General features: G+C 32.8%; 1 protein-coding gene across 1 annotated transcript; it reads right to left on the reverse strand.

The window, feature by feature from the left end:
• Positions 1-7,608: 7,608 nt before the first annotated feature.
• LOC148626241 (uncharacterized) lies at positions 7,609-18,172 on the reverse strand. Its single transcript, XM_088571216.1, has 4 exons — positions 18,057-18,172; positions 15,757-15,998; positions 11,399-11,460; positions 7,609-8,672 (listed from the first exon to the last, which is right to left on the reverse strand). Exon 4 carries the CDS (start codon positions 8,645-8,647, stop codon positions 7,655-7,657), a length of 993 nt encoding a protein of 330 aa, XP_088427342.1. The 5' UTR covers positions 8,648-8,672; positions 11,399-11,460; positions 15,757-15,998; positions 18,057-18,172; the 3' UTR covers positions 7,609-7,654.
• Between the last annotated feature and the right edge of the window lie 1,646 nt (positions 18,173-19,818).

Raw genomic sequence — 19,818 nt, forward strand, 5'->3', positions numbered from 1 at the left:
TAAATATATATTGTAATAATATTAAAATTTCCTCTTTAAGGTGATTCATGAATAACAAGTTTATTTTTTAGTCTTTTTGTACATAAAAAATTAAATCATAATCTGAACAATTAATTATATTCTTGAAGTGTAACAGTCATAGACGCAGAAAAGAAGTGTATACAGATAAATACATTTTACTTCGAATGTAACAATATGCAAATATATGTAAATATATAATTCCTTTAAATATTTCCCACGGACTGCCTGTCACACCCACCATGATAGTTCATGAATAATTTCGTAATAAGCAGGGAGTAAAAAAGATCGAAATGAAATTATATGTTCCCTAATTATAGCTATTGTAACCAAATCTTATTCATTAAATTCTACATATCTAAGTAGCTATGATGAAATGATTTGATAGTCACAAAGACATGTCATTGATTTTTTGCTAATTACAGTAGGGGTTTAGATAATCAAATAAGGATTCAGGGTAGTGGTGGTGGTGATGGTTGTTCCAGATGTTCGGAACCCTCCTTTTTGTCAGAAGAACTTGTTAATTTTGGGCTAGGTTTGATCAAAAGCGAGGAAATGAAGTAATGGATTCTTCAGTGCTTGAAATTTTGGATTGGTAACACAGTACTTAAACTTTTTCGGTTCGCCCTTATATCGTGATGATTACAATACATTTAACTTCGATTGTTTGTTGTTTGTTGGGGTTTAACGTCCGAGCAGCAACATTTCAGCTATATTCAGACGATATTTAACTTCGAGTTTGACCATCCGGACGCATTATTTGTGGTGATAATGTGTGTGGGGGATATATGAATGTTAAGTCTTACTAATGCCAGCACGACATACTCTTATCGATTGACAAGTGATTGGTTTTCTTATAAATGGATGCAACATATGAATTTGGTAATGAACTTTGATTTACATAAAGGGTTCTTTATACATAATTGGGAGAGTATCAGCGGAAATGTTCTTAACCTCAAAGCTATAAGATCCCAATGATGCATATAAAATATACTTCGTGATAAATTCGTGTGGAAATATGGTGTAACATATACAACATAACGTACATTTTTTTATCAGATTAAACAGAACAATCCCATCAATGACTAAGGTTGTATATTTCCATTAACAGTTGCGTCCACTTTTTATTCCCCGCCAAACGAAGAGTCCAGAGGGGGGGGGGTGATTCTCTAGATCCATCACTGTACACAGATACGCCTTAAAAGTGTTACCTTGCCCCATAAATCTGAGTCTTTAATTATTGAAACTATAGTAAACAAGGACCCCGCGTGACTCATTTACAAAGTACAGGGTTAATTTATTATATGCAGATATTTTAACATTAATCACAGTTTATTAGGGTACCAAGACAATTGAGACTATGGGGATGAGTTAAACAAAGAAATATTTGGTCACGTCTGCTACTGACCCACATTTGCTAAGAGGTATAATTGATTGCAATCTAGCTGGATATTGACACTTTTAGATATTTAGAACCGTTGGCATAACTGCATATTCATATATATATATTTACAAAAGCAACCTACATTCTTAGAAGTATTCTTTCTAACAAAAGGTGTAGATGCTGTCGACCTTTGCAACATCTTACACCTCCTGAAACGTGTAACATTCCCATTTTAGCGTGCTTCGTGTGCTTCGTGTGCGTGTATCGTGTGCTTCGTGTGCGTGTTTCGTGGGATCGTGTATCGTGTATCGTGCAGCGTGGTTTTCGTGTGCGTTTGCCTTTCGTGTGCGCACTACGTGCCTTGTTCTTGGTGTATCATGCAACGGTTCTGTATTCTGATTTTACGATAAAAATAGCTCCTATGGTAGATCAATTTTACGGAATATCGTTGTAATTTCGATTTCTCTGCCAAAACCACTTTAACGTTCCTTTTACATTGCAAAAAAATTCAGAAATCAACACATTTAGGAAATAATTGGATTCCAACAATCGTACATTATTTGAACATATAATGGAATAGTGCCAAAATTTAGAGGGCCTTCCGAATGGTCGGGGAAATGTTTCCCGACTTATAATCGCTTTTTGTTTCTCGTTTGCGGATAAAAAAAATGAGTATACTTTATCCTAGTTTTATGAAATTTTAATATTTTCACATTCCCAGACTAGTGAAAATGTTTTTGCAATATTCCATGTATAATAAAATGGACATTTTTCATATCAACAATGCAATATTTTCTTTTTTAGACAAATAAGATGGTATCACATTAGTAAAAGTAGCTAAATTATTTCAGAATAGTATACTTTTCACCAATACTTCATGAAATTTTGAATTTTGAATTCTCCTTGAACAAGGAAAATGTGTTCCATATACAACAAATTTGGATTTTTGTCACAAAAAATTACTTTTGTTTCATATTTAGAGCAACAAGATGGTATTGCATAAGTCGAAAATAATTTATTACTTAAAAAATTTGGTATATTTTATCCCAATTTTATGAAATTCTTATATTTTCTTACTACCAGGCCAATGAAAGTGTTTTTGTAATGTACCATGTATAATAAAATGGACATTTTTCATATCAACAATGCAATATTTTCTTTTTAAGCAAGTAAAATTGTATCGCATTAGTTAAAAAAGCTAAATTATTTCAAAACAGAGTACTTTTCACCAATACTTTATGACATTTTGGTATATTTTTTCTCCTGGAACAAGGAAAATGTGTTCCAAATGATCCAAATACAACAAAAACGGACATTTTTCACATTTAAATTACTTTTGTTTCACATTTACATCATTTAAATGGTATAGCATCAGTCAAAAATACTCTATTATCTAAAAATTAAGTATATTTTACCCCACATCATTGAAATTTCAAAAATTTTATACTTGGAGACCAGTGAAAATGTTGCCACAATGTACCATGTATAATAAAATGGACATACTTAATATCAACAATGCAATGATTTGTTTATATGTGAACGTTTTTTTAGCATAAAAATTACTTTCTTTTCATATTTAGAGTAATAAGATGGTATTACATCAGTCAAAAATACTCTTTTATCTAAAAATTGAGTATATCTTATCTTAATTTTATGAAATTTCAATATTTTCATACTCAGAGACTAGTGAAAATGTTTTCGCAATGTACCTTGTATAATAAAAATAGACAATTTTCATACCAACAATGCTATTTGTTTCTTTTTTAGACAAGGAAGATGGTATTACATTAGCTAAAATAGCTAATTTTTTCAGAATAGAGTGCTTTTATCACAATGATCCAAATTCAACAAATATGGACATTTTACACATAAAAATAGTTCTATTTATTCATATTCAAAGCATATGATTGTGTGGTAAAAACAAAAACTTAATCAACTAATTTTTTTAGATTTTTTCTGGAATTTTTAGAACTTTCAACATTTTCATAGTTCCAGACCATAAATTATTATGAGCTTCGTTTTGTAAGTTAGATTTCGAAATATACCAATTACTGAGATCATTCGTTTATCGTGCTTCGTGCAGCGTGTTTCTTGTGGCTTTCGTTCATCGTGTGCTTCGTATGCGTGTTTCGTGGGATCGTGTTTCGTGTTTCGTGGGATCGTGTTTCGTGTTTCGTGGGATCGTGCTTCGTGTTTCGTATGCGTGAGATTGGGAACGTTAATATACCTTTCAGGAGGTGTACATAATAAACTTTTACACCTCAAGTTCCTCCGTATCTATACAGATCAACCGTTTCCACTACCTACCCTTTGCAGCAACTTGTCTTTTCAATTATACAAAAGGTGTTGCGAGATATCCAACTTGATTACTTTACATCCCAAACATTTGACTATGCCTCTTCGGTCTCGGCATTCTTGCTGGTCATATCACCAAAGATGGACCTCATTGTCGTTGAACATTCATTCTTCTTTGCAAGATATTTGACTTTTTGGCAATTCACTTGGAAACCCACATGAGTAGGACAATTTCAACAATGGGAAAAACAAAATAAGCGGACTTATAGATAAAAAAAAATTAATGTGCTAGTCAAAGGAATAACAATCACGTGTCTGTGATACCATTCTTTTGGCATTAATTTACGCGATTCTAATATTATTCTCCTTTCTATTTATTGGAGATCGAAAATTCGCAAGTTTCCTTACATATACAAAAATATAATATATACTGCAAATTTCTTCCTATATATGCCCCTGACGAGAGTTTCAAGGAGTAAACTCCCGTCAGGGGCATATATAGGAAGAAATTATTCCAAAACAAATATTATAGAAGTACTTAAAACCCAAACTATAAAAACAGGAAGCAAAATCAATCATTGATAGTTTTATCAAAAATATATGTAGATATATTTGTAAGGGAATGTGATGTAAACTCAAATGACTTAATGAAGAGGGAATTTCACCGTATTTTGATATTTTGAATATGATTACAGTGAAACCTGTCTAAACCGAACCGCCTCTGGATTGTAGAATTTTTCAGTTAACCTAGTTTGAATTTAAAGTTCTAAATGATATGATAGGACTTCACAGAGTGTGTGGTGTAGACAGGTGTTCGGTTTACTCGTGATTCAGTTTAGACAGTAATCACTGTATTGATGCGGGAGGTGGGTATTATATCCAATTAAAAAGAATTAAAAGGTAAAACAACAGACACGTAGTTCCAAGAAAGAATGTTAAGTCTACAAATGCAGTCAAAGAGAGAATGATTGATTGATTGTTGGGGTTTAACGTCCGAGCCGCAATATTTCAGCTATATTCAGACGATGAACATGAAAGGGATGATAAAATGAACATGAAATGATGATGAAATGAAAAACGGGATGGGACACAAGGACAGTAGGGTCGACAAATTTTGATTGCCACTAGCAAAAGGGAGGGATGGGTAAGGTCGGGCAATTTAGCCTCCTGTGAAGGAGCGCAAAGGTTCCTACTCCTATCGAATACCACAGCAGTGTTCTTTAACGTGCGAGGAACGTGGCATCTTTCCCAACACGGTGCACCACTATGGTTTGCGGTCAGGTTTTCCGTATTATAGCCCGACAACCCCAGCATGTAACACGCCAGGGGTACCCCATTCCACCACCTGGGGCACACATCCCAGTTGCTCTGTGGGCAGAGCGCCTAGCCCCCGGCTAGGTTTCTGAGCACTATTTAGTCGCCTTTTACGACAAGCTTAGTGCTGCTGCAGGCCTATTCTGTTGACACCCGGACCTGCACGGGGCCAAAGAGAGAAACTATGCTTGAAATCTTCAGGGGTGGATATGATTTTTTAAAGTATAAAATTAAGAAAAAGAATGCAAAAATGTTTTTAAACAGATACAAAAACTATATTTGAAGACATGTTGCAGTAGTCTGGATAGTAATAATAGCTTTTGTCATTTTCAATACTAAAATCAAATTAATTTGCAAAGCAATCAGTAAGTTTCTTTGTTGCAAGAAATGTTTGGGTTACGATAAAAAAAAGGCTGATGTATTTGACGAAATATTAACAAACATCTATATCATAAAAATACTCTTCAGCTTCTATATCGTTATAGTAAAATACCAGTGTTACAATAAACCCTACATACTACTACAACCCGAATTTCAAAGGACAATGTCTGGAACGTCTGGTACATCCTATTAGAAGTCGAGGTCATTAAACCAAATTCAAAAAGTTTAATGATCATTGGCGTACATTACAAATGTATGTGCTTCTGACAGTTGGAAATTCTAATTCTATCTAAACATTAAGTTTAAAAATGTTTATAATTTTTAAAAAATGAATAAATTCTCAAAATAACACAGCTTAAAATGATATCACATTGATAAAATATCTTTAATTTCTATAGCACGATTTGCCCATTAGTGTTGCTATGTCAGACAACCGTCACACACGACGCTCTGATGTGCATGCAAGTGCGAATTGCATGTTGAACACTCAAATTCGCACACCACACTTCTTTTTTCATTAGAATTATTTTTATTTAGTTCGAACCAGCACTGTTTGTTGAAATACTTTTTGGTCCTCTACAAGTTAAAATTATCGTCTGAAATTTTATACCTTATTTGTTCAACGTCGGGAATAATATCAACTTCATGGAAAACAGACATACAAAACAAAGAACATGAAGTAACTAAAATCACACATACAAAGTAATAAAAGCAAATGAGCAACTTGGACTCCACTGAAATCTGGGAGAATGGACCAGGTGCACCGGTAGGCTAAGCGTCCTCTGCTTTTCTAGAAACACCCGCTGAGTTGCTCATAAGAAGTCAAGTCCGGGATAGCTTCCCTGTATCAATATGTTTGCTGTTTCTAATCCGAGTACCCATGTCAACGTGGCTGAAAATGAAAAAAAAAAGAAATTATTTCACTATATATATATATCTGTCTTAGTTTTGAATATGGTAAATATAAACTTGACTTGACACAGTATTATATACATACCCTTCTCCTTCTGCGGATCTCTCTACATAAATGATAATGTACGGAACGAATATCCTATGTAGGATAGAGGATCAAATTTGATCCTCTATCCTACATAATAACACCTAAATGAACTGTCCCGTACTACCATGCATCGTTTGATCCTCTATCCTACCTAATAACACCTAATTGAACTGTCCTGTACTACCATACATCGTGTACTAAGTTACAGCCCTAGATTAATCCTACGAGGAGGAATGACCCGGCCAGCGAAAGCTATATTTTTATATAGCCTAGTTGGCCGAGTGGTCTAGGGCGCTGGACTTAGTGCAGGCGGTGTTGCCATAGATGTCACAGCGGTACGAGTTCGAGTAGGATACATATCACTTTATTCAAAAGTTTCAATAGATATTCAATGTTGCTACTGGCTTTATACATACATACTTCAAATTGCCAAAGAGAGCTAAATATACATAGAAAATTCTTGATTTGCTACTAAATGGACTCATTGGAGATTTTATAACATTGAATTTGATGCTTTACTGATATATTTTTGCATTGCTTTTTTTTAATTTATTATTTCAACCAATGCTTGACCAATTTTATTGAGGATAATCAAACCACCCTAAGCCATGCAAAAATGTTGCATCTGAATATTGTGAATATCTGTGAATATTGTGGGAAAGACTTTCGCAATTGTTTTACAACAACTGTCCTTTAATATAATTACACGGAACGCTGTTTAAAGTGAACTAATATCGGATACAAAATTGATTAGATTTAGAATGATTGATTGATTGATATTTGGGGTTTAACGCCCAAGCAGCAATATTTCAGCTATATTCAGGCAATGAACATAAAATGGATGACAAAACGAACATGAAATGATGATGATGAAATGAAATATGGGCGCACTATTTAGTCGCCTTTTACGACAAGCTCAGCGATGCTGCGGGCCTATTCTTTTGACTCCCGGGACTGTACAGACCAATCATAAATTTAGACAAGTGTTCGATATGTCATGGTACAAAATACCTTGAAACTAGTATCAAGTCTTATATGAGTCCGGTTTACACAGGTTTTTTGGGTTTTACAGGTTAAAATTAAGACAGGTTTCCCTGTAATTCAACTGAGTACGTGAACAAAATACTCTTCAGAATTTTCACCTTTTTCTATTTTTTGTTTATACAAATGATTAAATAAAAAGACTAATCTGATTCAGTTTTAGTTTAATGAAATGACAAATTTGCGATAAAACTATGGAATCTTAACAACTCGACCATTAATTAAATGACGACTCCTTTCAGCGCTGTTCGAGTGCTATTTGTTATTTCGTGATACATCAAACATCCTAGATAAAACCAAGGGTCACCACAAGCTACAGGTTTAGTACCAGGAATATAAGTTTGAACTTCAACAGAAATTGCGTTCTTTTTTCTCTCGGATTTCGTATACATAGAATATAAAATATGTTGCTCCACGTTCATCAGACCCAGAGACAAATAATACATCACTCTGTTTTTATATTGAGATTCAAATTTCAAAAGAACTTCCGGTTTTCCAAGAAACAGACCTCCGCCAATCCAATTCATATTCCCTAGAATTATAGATCTTGCTGTCACATTTTTTAAATCAGGTTTATACACCTGTGTAACACCAATTCTAGATTTATTAAAATCACTGGGAATTTCTAAATAAAAGTCCTTTTGACGACCTACTAAGTTCCGGAAGTAACCTAGATCTACCCAACAGTAATAGTCAGTTGGACATAATTTGGAATTTATTGCTTTGGCGACAACACTTAGTTTAGAATGAGTCACACATGTATATTCCGGAATGTATGTATTAGGGTAATGTTTTGGGTAACCCGGTTTGGAATAAAGTTTGGCAATTTTCGGCTGTATTTTGAAAGACCATAAAGTCTTTCGGTCAATAACTACAACTTTTGTAGTTAAAGAGGAATTTTTTCTGAGGTCTGTGATTATATTCGCAAACTTTTGAGAATCTGTATAGACTACCAATGGATTTTTCAAGTATTTATAAATCTGCATCCAAGACCGGTAATCATCCGGGCTGCGCATATTAGCAAACGATCCTTTTGGAAATTTTCCGAGGTCAAAGAATGCTGTGGTGACAGTAAGACTTCGATTTGTGCCTTTCCATTCGTCAAAATATATATGTTTTGGATTAACAAACAATAGTTCTGCAAAAACGTGAATAAATATGAACAGAAAAGATAATGTCAGGACAAACTTTACACAAGTCCGTAGGAAATTCATTTTCTTTTATCTGGATATCTTCTTTCTAAAAAATGAACAAAAAAAAACAAACAAAATTAATAATCTGGTATAATTATTACGTGTAAATTAAGTGGAATATGAGCGTTTCGTGCCTATACATTGCAGAGAGTGGGATATTATAGTGACATTCAGCATAAAAATATTTCTTCTCTGGCATATTGTTTTGGCATTTTCGGGTACGATGAGTAGAAAAAGTTATGAAACAATTTACAAATTTACAGTAACTGAGATGTAGATTTATTAATGTTTATTCCTATAACTCTTACAGGAATAACATTTACATATGTTAAGTCACATACATATTAATAAAATGCAAGCATCCTTGTCATTTTAGGGTGGTTACGATACTATACACAACTAATAGTCCATGTTCGTACATTGGAAAACCCGGTGTTACATTTAATATCTAAGAAATGGTATAATCCTTTATTGATAAAATTATTCCCAAATTATGCTAGTCCATTTCTGTAAAAAAAAATAAACTAACATACTCGTTAAAGAAATAGTTTAACCTTTTAAGGAATATATAAACAACTAGGCTACTTAGATGCAGAAATATTTAAAAGAGAAATCAGGAGTGTAAATGTTTGTAAAAATCAGGTGAAATGGAAAAAAATAGAAACATGCATATAAATACACCCCCAATGTGACAATAAAATATCGTTTAAGGAAACTTTCTCTATTTGGAAAAACCATTATTTGATCTCTGTATCATTTGATTTGCTCAGAAACTGTTCAATAGAATCTTTGAAAAATGAGGCTTTCGACTGAGTTATCTGCCCTTGAAATGTTCATTTTCAGTGCATTTCAATGAATTGTAACTCAATTGGAAAGTCTTATTTTATTTGATTCTTATGGTGCACATAGTCAAATTAAACTTTCAAAATGGTGTTTGTTTTCATACAATGTTTTACCCACTGCCTGATTCTTACAGGGACAGACACTTAATAATCATGTAACTGAACTTGTAAGCAAGTATTCAATATAAAAAAACCAGCCCAAAACCATCGACCATTTTAATGGTGCAATCCTTTGTGTTAACTGTTGGACAATAGATGAAATGAGTGGAGCATGCTTAATATATACTTTTGCGAGGAAAATTCTTTGCCCTACCCCGTGGAAGTGTATATTGAGCATGCTCATAGACTTATAATGCAAGACTTAAGGAGCAAGTAATCGCTCGGTTCATTAGTTTAGTTTAAACATATTTTATTTGCGTAATTATGCAAAAGGGATTAGACACAAATTAGACAAACTTATTAACTTATTAAACTTATTAACTCCCATATACAATGTGTAACAATACATATCTTTATGTTCCTTAGTTATCGACACCGTAATACCAAAATTTTACTTAAGAACGACCCGAACAAAACATTGATAACTGAAAATTTAACAAAGGAAAGACAACCAAAGATGGACGAGATTAATATGTACTTGGGGAGAAAGAGAACATAGACAAGGGCGGATCCAGGAATGGAAAACTATGAGACCTTGAGCAAATCAGTTTTCATGGTACCGTAACGATCCATGAGAAAACTATTGACCAAACCATACGACAAACGCGATAACTTTTCATTCCGTATTGTCAACTTTCCTTTCATCTGTGACAATATCTCTTCAGCACCTGCTTATGGAGTTTTATATCACAACTCATAGGTTATGCCAGGCTTTTTTTATATCGAGCTAGGCTACTTACAAATAGGCTTCTGGAACAGGGTTATGTTGCTACAAGACTGAAGTTATCACAGCAGATGTTTTATGGTCGTCATCATGAACTCGTGGGTCGTTACGGTGTATCCATCTGTACCATGAAAACCGATTTGTTCAATGTGTCATAGTTTTCCTTTCCTTTCGTCTATCATGGATTTGACTTTTTATAAGCAACTCAGTGGACGTTTCTAGAAAAGCAGAGAACGCTTATCCTATTGGTGCACCTGTTCCATGCTCCCAGTTTTTAGTGGACTTGCTCATTTACTTTTGTTACTTAATATGTATTATTTTGGTTGTTTTATGTTCTTTGTTGTGTGTGTCTGTTTTCCATGTCTGGTCTGTGTCCCTGGATCACAATATTTTGATTTCCTAAATAATCTCGCTTCCCTTGATTAATCTATCATACAATAAAAGTGTTTTTATACAAGCTTGTTTGCCTAACTTTATTGTCTTTTAATTCACTTTGTGTGTTATTTTTCATTTGTTTCACAATATATTTTAAATTTTCTTTGACACTGATGATCGAGCACATTTATGAAAAACAAATACACTTGATAATTTTTAAGTATGGGTTACAGTATTAAAATTCCGTATATGTATATGTACCTTTAACTTTTCATTCTTGCCTCAGGCGTGATATTCATGTTTATTCGCAATACATCCTATTGCCACGATACTCTTTGCTTACATGAAGTGTTTGCTTTTTTGACATTGGGCAATGATGTGATAATGTATATAATGGCGATGGGATTATTTTATTGTAGAACACGACTAGGAGTTTATAAATCTTTCTATTTGTATATGTATAGTGTATATCCATGCGTGATATTTCTTTATAGTTAGTTTCCCTTTAAATAGAAATAAATAAGGAAAAAAGTACCGACAATCCTTAATAATTTTTTTTTTTTTTTTTGGTTTTTGATCCTTCTGTATTAAAATACCTTACGTCATGTCTATGCTATTTCTGAACACATAAAAATATAGCCAATATCTAATTCCTTTTATATCATTCAATACCTCTTTTATCACCAATTAATATGTCTCTTAAAATTATTCAGCTCAAGAACATCCCGTGATTTCTGCAAAACAAAAACAAAAAAATTAAGATCTGGTCTTTGATCCGACTGAAGATATGATGGTCTCCTTTTTGACTTCAATTGAAAGAAGTAATAAACTTCCTGTTATAGAGAATTTAGCATTTGCAGAAATGTGTCAAGAAGCATTAAATGTATTAAGCACGTTGCTTTTTACTCACTTATCAGTCAAAATTTTCATCTTATCATTAATATTGCATGATTAATAAACATGATGTGAATCTGAGTGATTTTAAAAGCAGAGAACGGTTCTCCTGCCGGTGCACCTGGTCCATACTCCCAGTTGTTAGTGGAGTCCGAGTTGCTCGTTTGCTTTTGTTACTTTGTATGTATGATTTTAGTTACTTTATGTTCTCTGTTGTGTATGTCTGTTTTCAATGTCTGGTCTTTGTCCCTGGATTACATTCTTTTGATTACTGCTGTAACCTTGGTTCCCTTGATTACTCTTTAACGAAGTAAAATTGGAGGGAAAATTTAAATTGATAAAAAGTTAATTATTTTTTTTAATTATGTTCATCAGGGAAATTACTTTCTTAAGCTGAATTTGTTTTATTTGAGTATAATTAATGTGTATGATAAATACTTGGATGAAACAGGTTTTGAATGTATATGCACATTAACATAGGTTTAAAAACTTGCTATCGATCTTTAAAATTTGTATTCTCTTATGGTGGCATGCATTATCTATTTCCTGCACAGTTTGATTATTATCAGACACAACAAGTTGGAATAATACGAATTAAACGGCTAACAAAAGACAAAATGTCTCGATGGATTGATCTATTCAATTCGTCTCCTTGTTTTTTTTTTTTTTGTTTGTTTGTTGATCGATGTTATCTGTTACCATCCACATTACAACGAAAAGACGCTTATTCCTACGCTGTTAATGGCAGTTTTATAGTATACTTCTTAATACAGAAGTCCGTATTTTAAAGTTGGGGAAATTGCATACACATGTAGCTTGGTATTATTTATCGTTCTTCACTTCTAACATTTCTTGTAAACAAAAGATGACAACTGTTAAAAATAGAAAACAGAACATATAGTAAGATAAAGAAAAATAGAAAACAATTATAAGATCAGGTCGTGTAATTAACAAAATTCTAATTAAGTACTACTCAAATCAGATCAATAACGATAATTCCTGCGAACTGCAAATTTCATGTACAATCTACAGAACTTTTATCTCAAAAATGCAGCAACCGCATGAAAAACTAAAACGAGTTATGTGGTCTGTAACTGTTCCTAAATAATATATAATAGTATAGAGAAAAACATAAATACAGCTACTTAAAAGACTTGAAGAGGGCACCATCTTGACTTTAGCCAAGTCGTTTACGAAGTTAATAAACTTGACTGTCATTCATCTTCGAATAAAGTATTTAACGACAAATGAGTATTAAAACTGCCAAAAAAGCAGAATAAGACATGTTTTTGAATTTATAATTTGTATTTGCCTACCAAAATGTATATTTCCACCGTTCCAAATTTCAAAGACGTATTACTCCTACAAAATTAAGTGGATCATAAATTCTTGTTATATGCACAACCACATATGTCCCAACAATCTACAATGGTTCATGAAATTTGGTGCAGCGGTTTCCAATGAGTTGCGCTTACGAAAGTGTGATGAACAGACAAATAAACGGACAGGGCAAAAACAAGATGTCTCCCCACTAAAGTGGGTAGACATAATGAAAGTAAAATTTAGGCATGTGTATGAAAACCTAGATAAAAAAAAACTTGTATCAAGTGGTATATGACAAAAAGACAACATTTTCCAAATGCTTTATCTTATCAATATGAAAATGTATTATTCGGCAAGATCATTGGTTATACAAAAATAAAAATCTTATCTCTTGTTATCGTTAAGGATATTTTTATTAGAGGAATATTTTTAAAAATATCTTTCGATATCATATTTGGCCTTAAAACGACCGAGCGTACTTCTGAATTAGATTTTATAAGTATTCTATAGTAACATCAAAATGCAGCCATTCAATACTCACGTTGTTTTTTGAATGACACCCATTATTTTTGTTTTAAAAGAATCTTGACAATGTCTGTATTTTTGTTTCAAGTTATTGTTCTGAAATGGTAGTAATATGAGTTTACGGTTGCTTTTATTCTATCTTATAAATAATTGTTAGCGAATTGTACATAAACTTAAGCATTCCACAATTAAGACAATCATTCATGTATGCTAACATCGGATAAATTTTCGTATCCGAACCTTAAAATTTAAATATGGAAAAAATAGTTTAAATCTATAACTTACGACTAAAAGCTGTCAAATTAAAGTTCCTATATTATACACTATTCAGTGGATTTTTTTATCTTTTTTGAAAATACGTAAGAGCGACTACTTAAAAAATGCAGAAAACCCGTGGGATTTATTTTAAGCGTTAACCACAACAATCAGCATATACTGACGATTTTTATTTAAATCATGTTATAAAGTAGTTGGAAGTAAGGGTCATATTGATTTTAAGATCGATAACTGGCAAATGTAGATAAAAATAAAAATACTGTGATAAAGCTCACAGAAGGAATACATCGCTTCAATTGGACTTAAATATAAAAAAAAAAACCGCTTGTTGTATGATCTCTTTTTAGCATTATCCAACAGTAATTATATTTCTGCACGGACATCTACATATGATATCCATTTCATCAACATTTCTTGAGCGGTTTTGGAGGAGTTGCGCTTGCGAGGTTTTAACGTATAAAACCCTTAATTTGTATTATCTTCCTTTGGAATTCTTTGGCTGAATTATATTATTTAATGAGCATTTACATATGATACCCATCCTTCCGTTAAAATTTCATTGAAATCTTTCGAGTGGTTAAGGAGGAAATACGCTTACGAAGTTTTAACATGTAAAACCCTTAAGATTATCTCTCTTTGGAGTTCTTTGACTGAATTATATTATTTAATGAACATTTGCATATGATACCCATCCTTCCTTTAAAATTTCATAGAAATCTTTCGAGTGGTTAAGGAGGAAATACGCTTACGAAGTTTTAACATGTAAAACCCTTATTTAAGATTATCTCTCTTTGGAGTTCTTTGACAGTAATTATATTTTTACATGCACATCTACATATGATACCAAACTTTCAAATATGTAATTTTATTGGAATCCCTTGGGTGATTTAGGAGCAGTCATGTATACAACGTTTTAATTTTAATTATCTCAATTTGGAATCCCCCGACACTAATTTTATTTCTCCATGCACATCTACATATGATATCAGACCTTCACAAAACAAATCACCAAACCCACTAAGAACATGGGAAACTATAAGATTTGTAGTTTCACATGTAGTTTGAATATTAGCACTATGTGTGAGGCAGGAAAATCATCCAACATATTAAAGAGATGGAAAGATCTGGGCCTTTGTGAAATAATATAGACACAAGCGGGTAAAATCAAAATAAACTGTGGATAAACAATCATATGCTAAGGCCATGAAGAAGAAAATGCACCTCATACAAAAGTAGTTGCAATTATGCTGTCTAAAGAGACAAAAATGACTGATTGGATTGAAGCCAGTAAACTAAAGAATTTCAGAACATCGAACAAGAGAAGTACCCTAAATGTGATAATGTATTATGCTCCGATCAACGAAGCAGAGAACTTTTTCACTATATTACAAATAGCTTTGAAAAAAAATAACAATGTTAATGGAAGATGTGAATGAACAAAGTTGGATAAAATATAGGTTATGAAAGAATAATTGGAACTCATGGAAAGAGAGGGACAAATATAAATGCAACCTTGCAATTGGATGTACAATAGGAGTATTTATTAAGTGGCTTTTCATATAACCTGCGTTCATAGGAGATAGAAATTATACAGAATGTACTATAGAAGGCAAAATTATAGGAGATAATATAAATGACACTAAAATAGAATAGAAACTATTGTATTTTCAATGAGGATTATCTCGTAAGAACAGATAGATTTGAATGAATAATTATACATTTCATCATAAAGACCTATAAAGCAACTTAATTACAAAAATAAAAATATGTAGCCTTTTTTAGGGTGAATCACACATAACAAAATTGGCATAATTCTTAGCTGGAGTGCTACAATTGCGAGTCTAATTGCCGGGTCTAGAAGAGAACGATTATGTACAGACCAAAAAACTACCCTTTGATAACAAAACAATCAATTGAATGGAACAGCACACTCTGTGTCAATTGTTTATATTTGAAAAAGATTAAGATAGTCTTGATAGAGAAATCCTACTAATAACATTTGTAGTGCTAACCAGAAACCTGTAAAGTGGCATAAAGTTTCAGGTTATTCATGGAGGAAACACAATTGAAGATTTGTCATCCAATCAGATGTAAGACAAGGTTACGTGTTTTCCAATTTTCTTTTCTTTTTCGTTCGATTGTTGCTGTATTATGAGAGAAACAGCAACAGGAAGAGAACTTAATCCAGTTGCGATCTTATGGACCAACTAGATGAACTGGATTTCGCTAAAGACATTGCTCTTCTATCACATCCCTAAAAATAAATACAAGAAAAAAATCAACTTTAGCTACAAACGGGGTAAAGACAGGAATCCTTATCGATAAAGAGAAAACAATATTTACGAGAATTCATAAAAGCATCAACATAATAGGAAAAGGAAATGCACAACTCGAAAATGTGACATCATTTATCTATCTTGGGAGTGTTGTTAACCATTTGGGTAGCACATATGATGAAGGTAAACGTAATTTTTTAGCGGAACTATGAAATATTCTGTTTTATTCCGGTTTTAAAAATCGTTTCTGCTCCGTCCCGAACAAAAAGTAACAAGCTCCGCCTGCTCTCTATTACGATTCAAAATGTCAATAAAACAGGGTCTCTAGTGGATAAGAATCAAAACTTCAATAAAAAATGTAATTTATGTAGCAAATATGGTATCATCATACAGGAAAATGATTCCGAAATCGAACTAGGTAGGTGTGAAATGCATAGTATCAACTTTAAAGTCGTTACAAGCGGTCGAAGGGCGGTAGTCTGCGGTACCGCTGAATCTCCAACTTTTTAAATGGCACATCGTTCTGACTCCAACCCGACATATCAATATCCAAATAAAAAAGAAAGGGTTGCAGGGTCAAAAGAAATTCGGACTAATCTTGAAGATGAAAACTTCGTTATTGTTTTCCTTACTATTGTGTTCGTGGTGAATATCAACAACTACCTCTAAAATGTTGGCCTGATTACATCCTGACTACAATTTCAGTCCTAACTGATTGGACATTGACATCTATAGAGCCTTTGGTGGTACGTTGATGAGCATGATCAATATATACCTCCGCGATTGCGAAATAGGGCTTTGGTAGAATTATAGAATTTTCCGTGTGGAAGTGCATGCTTATCGATTATCCCACAGTTAGCACACAAGGGTCTATTTAAATTAGATTAATCAACCCATTCAGTTTGAACTTTTTTAGTATTGATTTTTAAAATTAGTTATTCCTACACAATTACACATCTGTCAAAATTATTTATCTTAATGTTTAGAATAACATAATTTTGTACATGTCGCAACTTGCATGAAATAGCAACTTGTACACAGCATTGAAAGTATTGACGTAATCTGAATAAATAAATATGATTCCATAGTGCTGCTAGATACATGTACATTCTGCAACTTGAGGTATATGTATATACTATTATTATTTTAATTTATTTTACTATTGCGTATGAAATGCTGAATTTTACATCTATTTGTATACAGCAAGATTTTAAATATAAATGAAGCTAAAATACCGTGTCTTATTTCCAATGAATAAGAAAGCAATTTGCAATGTTTTAAGTCCAGGGTAAAATCTTTTGACACTTGCATTTGAATTATCTTCTTTTGAAAATATGTCACAGAAAAGCAACGAATCAGAAAGCTCATTACAGATCATATATACCATGGTTTTGATTTGTATCACCATTGTCTTGCGTCATATATGGAAATATTCATTGACTATTTTACTAAAAAAATTAAACTGGTACTTACGGAAGATTCCCATTACAGAGGGTAAATATTTGCATTTCTAATTGCATATTAAAATCATGTAGCATGAAAAATTGTAGTTCTTCGGCAATACATGGACCAGGTGTATATGCGGAGGATTAAGACATCACGGTTAACCACATACATGTTCACATAGACCTCTCTCTGCTCGAATCTTTTATGTACATCAAAAATATAGCCTCTAGGTATTAGTTTTAAATTTTACTTGTAGATGCACCGTTTCTAACCCCTAACGCAATTTGTAAGGTTCCAATGTTTACTAAAGCAATTTAAATAAAATATCAAAAATAAAAATATGTAGGCTTTCCAACCATGTGTCACATTTTGCAAGATTTGTAGTATTATTACCTAGCAAAAGTGTACTAGTTTTACGTAGCGAAACGTAGCAGATCGTAATTACTACGTGTCGAAACATACCAATACGTGATGGGAACGTGAGTCTACACAAAAGTCGTATAAGTATATAGCAAATGTAGTTAGAACGTAGCAATAACCTAGTAAAATCTAGCTTTCAAAATAACTGGACATTTTTAATCAAAACGTACCTGAAACGTATCATTTTTTTAAATATCCCTTGAAACGTGACAGCGTGACTGGAGCTTATGACATATACAAATTAGATTGGAATTTTTCGGTTATAATTTCCACTTGGCATATGAAGTGATTCTTAGTAAGAGGAAATATTTATGAATTGAATTTGTAAAATGTTAATACATGTTTAAAAATATTTAAATATCAATTTATCAGTAAATTTATACAATGAACTCACATTTCCGGTTTGATCACGCCTGTTTTTAAAAGTGTCTGTGGTGTATCAAAAATGCGATAAAAATGTGCAAATATTGGCTCAATTATATTTCACAATATTTGACCCATGTACGTAAAATAAAGCATACTTCTATTAGATCTGAAGTAATAAATGTATTTAGAACCATAAATTGTGCAGGGTAATATCCACATGATAACCATAGTTTGTCAAATCATCTGCGTCACTTTTTTTAATACATCGAAAGTACAACTTCATGGACATTTTTTATTAGCAAACCAGACGGCCTTTGAAAATCGAACAGATTGTAAACATCAAAACTGGTAATATATCATGTCCAAACTCCAGGTTGATGTTATTTATTATAAACAATATGTATGTTGTCATGACAACGACCAACAACGAAAATAAGTGGTGCTTCTTCTGAAAAGATAAACCAACATTACGAGTACACGCAGAAAACATCGTGATCGAGGAGTGGATCGACAATTTCATGAAAAGAAAGGTGCGATCAAGAAGGCATTTACAAGAAAGGAGACAGGCGAACATCTGTCCATATATTGTATTTTTTCAGTAGTAGCAAAATTATAATAAGTTTTTTTAATAAATAAATGACTTTTACTTTTATAAAAATGTGTACTGAATTTAGTTAATATTTTTTCTATTGAATGAAAACCACAAATGATAGTCACAACACTCTGCTATGTGTCAGTAGCTAGTTTGATATTTTTTGATAAATAAATGGTTTTATCATGGCTACCTACCATTGTAAAAATTGTGTGCCATGTTCTTTTCGCGAGATTAATATTCCGGCTGTTTTCTGGTGTGTAAAATGCTCAGAGGCTCTGTGTAATCCAAAGAGTTGGAAAACAATCTCGCTGAACTTTCAAGAACATTTATTTCAACAAAAAGAAATTGATAACAAATATATATGTGTTTGCACAAGTTTCAACATATATAAGTATCTCTGTTCATGTTGGATCCTGTACAATCTTTATCATAAAATTGGTTGCAACTTGGACAAACCTTTTTTCTAGACATTTTAAGTATCAAAATATATCAAGTAAAAAGTGCAAATCTGTGAAATCAAGGAGTTAAATATAGAAGGATTCGCAGGGGAAGCTAAAGCTATAAACATTCTTATATACACCCTCAGACATTTTTTTATCAATTTAAAACAAATTTTATGATGACCGGGTGTGAGGCCCACTCCTATTCTTGGCGTATATTAATGACATATCTGAGTCCTTAGACCACTCTGAAACGAGATTATTTGCGGACGACACCATCCTGTTCAGGATAATCAACAACCAAGCTGACAGCCCACTCTTACAAAAAGATCTCACTGCTCTCGAGACATGGGAGGATAAATGACAGATTAAGTTTAACCTATAGAAATGCACTGTCATCAAAATCAGTCCGAACAAGACCAGACCCGTTCTTCAGACACACTACCAACTCCATGTTTAAACACTTGAAGTGGAGGACTCCAGAAAGTATCTTGGAGTTACATTAACAAGTAGCCTGACATGGTACCAAAC

Source organism: Perna viridis, chromosome 2 (genome assembly GCF_037379345.1).
Source record: "Perna viridis isolate PV_CMFRI_1.1 ecotype Kerala chromosome 2, ASM3737934v1, whole genome shotgun sequence".
NCBI lineage: Eukaryota > Metazoa > Mollusca > Bivalvia > Mytilida > Mytilidae > Perna > Perna viridis.

Coding starts and splice junctions, on each gene's coding strand:
- LOC148626241 (XM_088571216.1), bottom strand. CDS start 8,647: ATGAATTTCCTACGGACTTGTGTAAAGTTTGTCCTGACATTATCTTTT.